This window comes from Primulina huaijiensis, chromosome 4 (assembly GCF_012295235.1).
Source record: "Primulina huaijiensis isolate GDHJ02 chromosome 4, ASM1229523v2, whole genome shotgun sequence".
Classification (NCBI taxonomy): domain Eukaryota; kingdom Viridiplantae; phylum Streptophyta; class Magnoliopsida; order Lamiales; family Gesneriaceae; genus Primulina; species Primulina huaijiensis.
This window is the reverse complement of record NC_133309.1, coordinates 23,282,994-23,294,081: the sequence shown is the minus strand read 5'-3', so window position 1 is coordinate 23,294,081 and position 11,088 is coordinate 23,282,994. Positions and strand designations below refer to the sequence as shown.

General features: G+C 35.7%; 1 protein-coding gene across 1 annotated transcript; it reads right to left on the bottom strand.

The window, feature by feature from the left end:
* Positions 1–9,092: 9,092 nt before the first annotated feature.
* On the bottom strand, positions 9,093–10,974 carry LOC140975522 (transcription factor MYB1R1-like). Its single transcript, XM_073439265.1, has 3 exons — positions 10,639–10,974; positions 10,120–10,328; positions 9,093–9,733 (listed from the first exon to the last, which is right to left on the bottom strand). The coding sequence occupies exons 1-3, from the start codon at positions 10,913–10,915 to the stop codon at positions 9,314–9,316; spliced, it is 906 nt and encodes a 301-aa protein (XP_073295366.1). The 5' UTR covers positions 10,916–10,974; the 3' UTR covers positions 9,093–9,313.
* Between the last annotated feature and the right edge of the window lie 114 nt (positions 10,975–11,088).

Here is an 11,088-nt window from a genome sequence, read left to right as displayed (position 1 = left end):
TATATATATTTTGCGTTTAATGCATATTTTATAAATTAATAATATTGCCTAAAATATTTAACCAATACATTATTGTCATGATTATTTTCTTATAAAACAAAATATTTAATTTTGTATTCATTAAGATTTGACTTGATGGTTCTTCAACCATGGGTTAACTGGCTAAATTAAACTAATGAACCAAAGCTTTAATCTGGTCAATGTTAGTCATGGTTTTAAAATATATGATATAATTATTGAAAAATATATTGTCAAGTCCAAAAAAATTTATAGGTTTTGTTTAAGTTTTTAAAAAATTACTTTGATTATTAAATCAAAACCAACCAGATTATCAAAATATACAGAGAATCAATAATAAATAAACCTATGGCCACCTTTAGAAATTCCTAAATATAATACAATCTGTATTTTTATTTCGCTATACGGCGCTACCCAAAGCACGCGGAGAGGAGAAAAAAACGAGTCTCCGCTTTCGCAATCGCAGTTTTTCAGAGTATTGAACCAAAAAGGTATGTCTACATTACACCGAAGAAGTTTGCAAACATGGGAATATGTTCGATGCAAATTTAATTTCTCGAGTGCGTAATTAATTTATGTGGAGAGTAAATTTTGACTTGTTAGGTTTTCAAAATTTCACGAGTAGACAACTATTTGATTTGATGGATCGATGAAGGGTTTCTCATCAGATATCTTTACAAAGATTTACTTAAATTTGATAGAACTTGATTTTGGTTAATTTACGATTTTAATCTATTAATTTGTAATTTTTTAAAAAAAAATTAGTCTTTTTTTTCACTGAGTCCTACATGACGCAGAACATGATAACATAAAATCGATAGCAGAAAATGAAAACATAAAATCGATCGCAAAGAGCCACCCCTAGCAGAGACAAACACAATTATATATATAAATTTGTGTTTGTTTGTAATTGGAATGTTGTTTATCTTTTAATTTGAGTGCTTACTAGGGTTCACAGCAGATCAATTAAGTAATTTCCTCAAAATTTAGCTAACTAGCGCTCGAACCAAATATAATTAACACAAAATATCATGTGAGGCCGTAACGAGACAATTTTATGAGATAATATCTAATTCGACTCGATTCATTAAAAAATATTATATTCTATATTAAAAGTATTATTTTTCATTTTAAATATGAATCGAGTTAATATATCTGATCGAAATAAATTTGTGATACTGTCTCCCAATAAATTTACTCATTAATTAATGGGATATTCAGTTGATTAATTATCTAATTATAAGTTAATTAGTTATTATTATACATACAATTGTACAGATACAGAGGTCTCTAATGATCTCTTTCTTGTGTCCAATTCTTATTTACAGAAACAGACTCTGACTCAAATTCATGGCTCCCCGTCGCCACCGTGATCGGAGTAGCAGAGACAACTTCCGACGACGACCGCCGGTTTCTGAACCCTTTTTGACTTCTTTGGTAGGGTATGTAGCCTCTCTTCATGTTCCTGTTTATCCCGAACCATCTGATGAGATTGACTGGTCTCGTCCCCGAAATTCGTGGAACATTCATCAGGAGCAAACTTACTTCAATATGTTTGGTCATATCGCCAGTGATGACTTCACGATTGATCGGCTGCTTACCGGTTCGTCTTCGAATCCGCAAGCCAATCGTGGACAGATCATGGATGAGTCGCGGGTTCCTGATAACCGTGCTTACGCACAAGGGTCTGCGAATCGGGATTTGTTCCCAGGTTATTTTCCAGAAACTGCTACTGCCCCGGTTCAGTCTTTTACTGGTCCGAATCTATTGCAACGAGAAGAGTCATTCAAGTACGGGGAAGGTAGTGAAGAACACGAGATATGCGTCGTGTGCCAGAACGATATGCACGACAAGGATGGCGATAAGGAGACGATTGCTACCCTAAACTGCGGCCATAAATATCATATGCATTGCATCGAACGTTGGCTGCGACAGAGGAATGCTTGCCCGCTCTGTAACGCAACGGTCCTCCCTCAGTAATGATGATCCTAGCATGCATGTTTGCTTTCTCTTCTTCGTTTCAGCAAGATTGCGTGTTGTGATTAAGGCCATTGTAGTGCAAGTTTTGTGCGAACATAGTGCAAGTTTTATGCGATTAATGTTTATATAAATAAACAATATTATATTATTAATAAATGTAAATTGTGATAAAATAAAATACAAATAATTAAACAATAAATATTTTTTAAATTATCATAGAATTCATATAAACTACATATTTATAAATTCTATTAGACTATAATTATATTATTTATTCATTAAATTATCCACTAATTACTAAATAATAAAGATTAAAATAGAATATAGAATTGGACGTCTATTTATAAATTTAATAATATAATTTTATACTTACTATATATTAAATTTGTGTCTAATACAAACAAAATAATCTTTGTACAATTGAAGCACATCAACCTCATGATCATTGTTTTTTTAAGATATTTATTTATGAAATAAAAATTATATTTACATAATCAGAAAAATTTCAATTTGATTTTTAATTATTCCAAATTTAATTTCTAATTTGTTTAACATGAGTATTCACNCTAGTTATAATTAATTTTTTTTTGTGTTTGATTGTTTGAGTAGAAATTATATTGTTTAATTAAAAAACTAATTAAGTTTTTAAATAATTAAATATTTTTAAAATTATTATATATTTGTAAATTATTCATTAAAATGATTATCAATTATTTTTAATCATTAAAAATAGATAAAAGCATTTAAAAAAATTGAAAAGCTTGCCAACTATGAGCAGCGTCGCCTGTAGCTTCATCGGGGTTACATTAGGATACTTGAATATCAGTCAATTTGAATTATTCATCTTATAACTTGTAGTTGTTGAGGTCTCTTCTCCGGCCAGGAAGAACGCGACGACTTTCGAAACAGAAACAGAGGAGGGGCGACTATCAGAAGAAACAATATCCAAGCACGTGACAACAAGCTGGTATTAAAGATTGAAATTTGGACATAACTCAGCAGCATATGAAACTCTCAGGGATTTTATCCAGGTAAAATTAACATACTCTCTCATGTCCAGAAATGAATATCTGGAACTTGATGCAAAACCTTAGTTATTTCATAAAAAAGTAAGTTTCAATATCAAAACTTCCACTCTCTCTGGTTCTTCGTGTTCTTGATTGTAATATGGTANAATTTTATTGAATATGATAGATAGTTCACGCAAATTACGTTTGATTCTACTTCGGGAAAAAAATATTTTTTAAACAAGACAACTATCTCGACCAGGCTCGGAGGTGTTTTGCAACTCAACATCGTTAAATAACATCTCTTTTGCTGATGTATGTTTTTCATAATTGCTAGTTCAGAAAAATTAAATTGTATTTAAAAATGTATTCAGAAAAAAATAATTGAAAATCGATTATCCAAAACCAAGTCCAACGAACCAAACCAAAATAATAATTAATGGTTTGATTTATAATTTTACGAAAACCAATCTCTTGAATGTTTGAGTTTGACTTGTTTATAATCGAGTCGAGCTTGAATCTTATTTAACGAATATATTCATGGCTCACGAATTTATTCAAACTTTATCGAGTCTAAATGAGTTTAATAAATATAAATTTAAACCTTCATTAAATTCATTAAAAATTAAATTATATATTTAGAGAAAAATATAAATTTCTTATTAAAATTTGTAAATTTATTTTAATAAATAAATTTAATAGATTTTTCTATATAATATACAAAATCAATAAATCAAATATCAAGACTATTTTTTTTAATCTACGAGATGACTCATGAACTTACCAACGAACATGTTCCCGAGCTAACGAGCAGAATATTATAAAATTTAAGCTTGGTTCGTTTATCTTAACGAGCCTCGTTAAACGAGCTCAAACGAAATTTTATCGAATCGAGCTTCGAATAGTTCACAAGCGGTTTGGTTCATTTGCATCCCAACTTAACCCTGAGAAGTGAGAGAATTAGTGGACGGAAGCTCACTGTATATTCATACTATAGTTTTACACTATATAAATACAAGTACAAGTTTTGGTAAAAAGGAAGGTCCGAAACTAATTGCATATGTCAATCTCTAATTATGTCAATCAATGTGTATGATGATCCTTGATTTGAGTGTACTGATTTTTTCCTTGATATGCTCCTTTATTAGTGATAATCATCTCTTGATCTTCGTAATTATCCTTAACATGCCCCCTCAATCTGGTGTGTGAAGGAGGACAAACATCCAGATTGTTTCTGAACCTTTGGAAGGCATTCTTATGAAAGGAAGGCATTCTTATGTAATGGTTTTGTAAAGACGTCAGCAGGTTGAGACGAGGACAGAATATATCGTGTGACAAGATAACCCATTGCAACTTTCTCCCGTACAAAATGATAGTCAAGTTCAATGTGTTTTGACCGTGCATGAAACATCGGATTAACTGACATATGGAGTGCACTAATGTTGTCACAAAAGATTTGTGGTGGTTGTGATAATTTAATCCCAATGTCTCGAAGAAGGAATGTCAACCAAGTTATTTCTGATGTTGTGGAGGCCATGGACCGGTATTCGGCTTCAGAACTAGAGCGGGACACGGTAGGTTGTTTTTTTGAACACCAAGATATGCAGTTTGCACCAAGAAATGCACAAAATCCTGTAGTACTTCTTCGGGTGGTTAGACAACCAGCCCAATCTGCATCGCATCACTAAAGGCATAGAGGGTTGTAGGACTTTGAGCTATATATGGAACACCAAAATTTCGTGTACCGTTTAAGTACCTCAAAATACGCTTCACCGCCTTTAAATGAAGTAGTGTAGGACAGCTGAGAAACTGAGCAACTTTTTTGACCGCATAAATTATATCTGGCCTCGTGAAGGTGAGGTATTGTAGTGCACCTACTATGCTTCGAAAATCAGTCGCATTAACAGGCTCTGAATCTGAGGGTTGCGCTTTGTCTTTTATCTTAATGGGTGTAGAGAAGGCAACACTTTCAAGCATCTGTGTTTTATGAAGCAAGTCATGGGTGTACTTTTGCTGCGACAAGAACACACCACCAGGAAAATAATTCACTTCAACACCAAGAAAACAATGCAGTAATCCAAGGTCCTTGATAGCAAATTCTTGGCCCAGCTATCAACTAATCCTTGAACAAATGCATCATTATTTCCTGTAAGGATTACATCATCTACATATATGAGGATAATAGCGATAATATCATTAGCACGATAGACAAAAAGTGAAGCATCAGATTTGCTACAATAAAAGCCAAGTTGTAGCAGATATTGAGAAAGTCTGTCAAACCAAGCACGAGGTGCTTGCTTCAATCCATAGATTGACTTCTTAAGCAAGCAAACATGATTTTCCTTTGTGGAATCGATGAATCCTGGTGGTTGTTCCATGTAAACAATTTCCTTAAGATTTCCATGCAAGAAGGCATTTTTGACATCGAGTTGCCTCATCTGCCATTTAAATGACAAAGAAAGAGCAATAACCAGCCGTATGGTAGTTGGACGAACTACCGGACTGAAGGTTTCGTCACAGTCGACACCCGAGACTTGTGTGAAGCCTTTTGCAACTAAACGAGCTTTGAAGCGATCAATTGTTCCGTCCTGTTTTGTTTTAATCCGATAGATCCACTTTGAGCCAACAATGTTGACTCTAGAGGGCCTAGGAACCAAATCCCACGTACCATTTGACTTGAGAGCATCAAGTTCATCTTGCATAGCACTTATCCAATGTTGATCTTTTAAGGCTTCTTTGAGGCTGTTTGGTTCTGATGGAAGAGATTCTTTTGTGGCAACAATTGCATAATCTTGCAAATATGAAGGTGTTTTGCGTTGTCACATTGGTCGAGAGATGGTTTGAAAACTTGCTTCAGAATGTTCAATGAGAGGTGATTGAGATTCCATATTTTGTGGTTGTTCGGATGATGACTCTATCCTTGGCTCGGTCGAAGTTTTTCCAGCATGCTCGTAGTCATTCTGCATAATTTGTGATTGTTTACAAGGGCCATGAGTTTCTATAGTTAATGACTTTGATGAGTCAATGATTTGAGATTTTGTACAGTCAGCAACCGACATCTCCAAGGTTGTGGAAGTATCTACATCTGCATTTGAAATATTGTCACAACAATTTATGAAATTAGGAGCAATTAAGGATCGAGGACTATCCTTTTTTGACTTTTCTTCATTTGAAGAATCTTCCAACGTGCCAATCAACTCATCCAAGTTCGGAAATTCTGACAAAGAAAATTTTTGAGATTCTTGGACCAACTGTGAAGGGGAAGGCTTGTTCATAAAAAATGACATGTCGTGAAATGTATACTCGTTTTGATTTTGGCTCTAGGCATCGATACCCTTTGTGTATTGGACTGTATCCAATGAAAACACATGGGTATGTTTTCTTGACAAACTTCGAACCACCTTGATGTCTCAAGGAAGGAAAACACAAGCATCCCAGCACCCGCAAACCATTATAATCTGGATGTCTGCTATAAAGCTTGTGATAAGGGCTTTCATTCTGCAAAACTGATGATGGTAGACGATTAATCAAATATACACCAGTAAGAAAAGCTTCAACCCACAAAGATAAAGGTAAATTTGCATGGAATAACATCGTAAGTTTGGTCTCAACAATATGTCGATGTTTTCGTTCCGCTACACCGTTCTGTTGGGGAGTTCCAGGACAAGAAACATGTAACTCGATTCCACAATTTTGAATACGATCGATAAAAATATTTGAACTGAACTCCCCCCCCCCCTNTCAAGTCATCAACAAAAATCGCATAATATCGAAAACCTTGATTTGAGGCTATAGGAGCTGGCCCCCAAAGATCACAATGTATTTTTTGAATGGGAAACTTTGAGATCTTATTATTTGTTTTAAAGGGGAGTCTACAACTTTTTCCCATTTGACAGCTGATACATACGTTTGGTTTAGCTATCCAATAAGAAACATCAATGACATTTTTCTCCTTTAACAAAGATAATAAATTTGAATTAGGATGTCCTAATTGTTGATGCCATAGTGTAGACGATGAACCTCCTTTCCTTATTGCACTCAAGGCTTCATGAAAAACTCCATCTAAGGCATATAACTGTCCCTTTTTATGCCCCTTCGCAATTATCCTTTGGTTTTGATCCTTAACAACAAAATCAAAAGATGTGAATTCAAAGGTGCAATAATTATCTGATGCAAATTTTCCAATAGATATCAGATTCTTTTTCAAATGCGGAACGACAAGCACATCATTTAATTTAAACTTCCCTTCTTTGGTAGAAACATGTGCATCACCCACATGAGAGATTGGTAAGGCATTTCCATCACCCACAAATATCATGTCATTGCCCATATAAGATTTTAAGGATGATAATTTACCTGCGTCATTTGTCATATGCGCAGTAGCCCCAGAATCAACGTAAAATGATGGGTCATTTTCACTGTTAAGATTAATTGCAGCAAGAGCTTGGGGTAAGTCGTCTGATTGGTAAGAATAATTAAACCTGTACCAACACTCAATGGCTAGATGATTAGGCTTTCCACATATTTGGCAAGTAACTTTATCGGGATCGTTTGAGTTGTTGGAGTGCTGAATATCCATCTTCGGAGGGCGATTGAAATTTCTGGGCAATGGATTTGTATTCTGGTGTTGTTGCACTGCAGTATTTTGGATGTTGTTGTATATTCCAGCTGGTGTAAAACCTCTGCCACGAGAGTTGAAGCGTCCTCTTCGTCCATTTTGTCCGCGACCCCTTTGGCTAAAGAAGACCTGAGCATGTTGGATGTATGTTTTCTCTTCCTCTTGTTGTGATGCTAACGTTTGTTCATGGCCTTGAAGAGCCAAGGCAAACTGGTTGAATGAAGGATATGGTGGTTTTGTGAGCCAAGCATTTTGAAAATTTGTGTACTGGGCACCTAAACCCCTTGCAAATTGGAAGACCTTGTCAAGATCTGGAACTGGTTTCTGAATGGCTGCAAGATTATCACATATGAATTTAAATTCTTTAAGATATTCTCCAAGTGGACGAGAACCCTTCTTAATTACCATCAGCTGATGTTTCAGATTTCCTTCTTTTTCGATGGTGATGGGAGTAGCTGTTGTTCTAGTGATGTCCATAGATCAAAAGCAGTTCCTGTTTCTCCAAAAATCGTGCTAAGGACATCTTCTGTCATGGTTCCAAGGAGCCACGAAGTTAGGAGTCCATCATTTGTTAGCCAGATTTGATATTGGGAGTTCATTTGTTTTTCTCCCTTTTCATTCATAATTTCTTCTGTTGGTTTTTCATTCACAGAGATGTGATGGTGGATACCAAGGTTGCGGATTAGTGGGATGACTTGGGATCGCCACAGAAGAAAATTGCTTGGATTTAGTTTGATGGAGATCAAACTAAAACATTGGTGAAATGACTGCAAATTGAGTTCAGGTTCTTGCTTTAGCAAGGAAGAAGAAGCTGAAGACATTTTGTTTTGGTTTATTGGTAGTGGGCCAAGCTCTGATACCATGAGAAGTGAGAGAATTAGTGGACGGAAGCTCACTGTATATTCATACAATAGTTTTACACTATATAAATACAAGTACAAGTTTTGGTAAGAAGGAAGGTCCGAAACTAATTGCATATGTCAATCTCTAATTATGTCAATCAATGTGTATGATGATCCTTGATTTGAGTGTACTGATTTTTTTCTTGATATGCTCCTTTATTAGTAATAATATCTCTTGATCTTCGTAATTATCCTTAACAAACCCCACTTCTCAATATAGTCATTCAGATACCCCTATTAGCAGGCACAATCAATAGCAATGCACCCACACAAGAAAGCAAATATTGTGTGATTCAATTCATCCCTAGATAATGTTTGGTGTCATGTGCACCACCCAAAGGAAGTAATGACCCTACCACAACTTATCTCTACAATAAATGGAAATCGAGACCTCATTTTATCCACATTCATCGAATGAAGTAGTAGCTAAAAAAATCTCCTCATTGTGGCACCAAACCCATACGCTAATTAATGTCAAGAATAAAATCCTACGAATTGAAAGCAACAAGTGTGGCACCAATAATTCTCCATTTTATTCTCAACCACAAAGAAAAAAGAGGCAAAACAAACAAGAATCTAAAATATTAGAGCATAGAACAAGAAACAAGACACAAAATGATAGTTCTACATTATGTACAATGGAAGAAAAAAAAAAGATGAAATTTTATGCGAATTAACTGATTGATGTATTTTCATACTCGATGATTCTAGTTTTCTTGATCAGATCTTTCTAAATTATGATGGATTATCTGTTTTCAAATCTTACTATCACAAGTGCTTTGTTCTCTCTAAACAACAGTGATAAGTGTGTCACCATTCTTGAAGCCTGGGATCACCTGGAATGCCGAGTCGTCCCTTGTCAAGAGCATATCCTGTCCGGATGAGAGGGACAATCTCAGAGATAATGGGGATGGCTCGAATGGCACTTGCTGATTTAAGTTAAGATCAATCATTGTTGAAGAAGTTTGCATTTGGAGCATTGCTGGTGACTTGTTCACTTGATCACTTTGGCACGGAGATGGATTTTCCATCGGATTGCCGCCACCTTGCATTGAAAACATAACAGGGCCAACAGTAATCGGGAAAGGCAAGGTAGAGAATCCGTTGATGTTGGAAGCTAAAGGCACAGATGGTACGGTTGGTGGTGGAACTGGCTGAGCAGGGAGCATTTGGTGGCTACCGTCCTCTTCAATTTGCATTGCAGTGACCTTATCACAATAGGAGAAAATAGAAAATGAGACATTAATCGAAAGAACATTCAAACAAAATGAGGAAAAATATTGTTTCCCGTCAAGATTTACAAAACAGTCATAAAAAACCCAAGCAGAACCTTGCGAACAACATTTTTAAGCAACAGAAATTTCTCTTTACTTTTAGACTAATAATATACGCAATTATGTTTCTCAAAAGCAAGAAACCGTGGCTCCCAATAACATTTTCGAAGAAAATTGCTTAGATCCAACACCATAATATGTATAAAACGAATAAAAAATAAAACAAGTTTCATAGAACCATTACAAATTCGTAATTTCCTTTAACTTGTAATATAGAAAGAAAATGCTTACACATAGATAGAAAGGTTATAAGAAATTACCGAGTCGGTGGTGATATCAAACAAGCTAGTGCGGCGACGGCGGCGGTTGAGGTTGCTCCGGCGGAGAAAGTATTTCTGGGCATGGCTAGCCACTTGAGTTGGTGTGCGAGTCTTGACATAATTTCTAGAGATTCCTCTCCAGTCCCCTTTCCCAACATTCTGCAATCCAACAAGGAATAGTTTGTGCTCTTCCTCTGTCCATGGGACTCCTATAGACAAGGCACAACAAGAAAATTTTGGCTGAGATATATTCAAGGAATCAAAACATGAAGATCAAGAAAAGAAAGGAAAAGATACAACCAATTAGCAGTAAGAAATGTAAATCGGAAAATACAGATAATAACACAATAAAATCAAACTGTCTTATTTTCCTCTCATCAAAAAATTAAAGCTATCAATTAATCGATTTCATAACACAAATCTGAAAAGATCAGAAAAAACGAAAAACTGTTCAACAAATATTTTCACCAAACGATAGCTGGAAACATTTGAAAACCAAAATCAACCCATAGATCCGACCTCGCTTACGCTCGCGATTCCCGTGAACCGGCTGCGGCAAAGCATCGTCAGCTGACGCGTAGCCTGCCACGCCACCGCCCTGCTCCACCGCCGGCTTAGATAAGTCACCATTGACCGGCTCGTATTCGGATAGATTATTCATACTCACGCTCTTCCTCATGGGATCAACTTTGACTCTCACACCGAACAGAATAATCTCGCCGCTGCCTCCACAGAGGACTGAGCCACTTCCGCCACCGCTCACTGCGGCGGACGGCGAGTCGCTGTGCATTGACATTTCTTCCCTCGTATTTCACGGAAACGGAAAGTAATATGAACTATGGAGTAGGAGAAAATGGAGGATGACTGCCTTTTATAGTACACACTTTGAAACGTGGAAGCCGTACGATTTGATGCTGAATATTATTTAATTAATTTTTTTATATAATCTACTGTACTCTATATTATGCT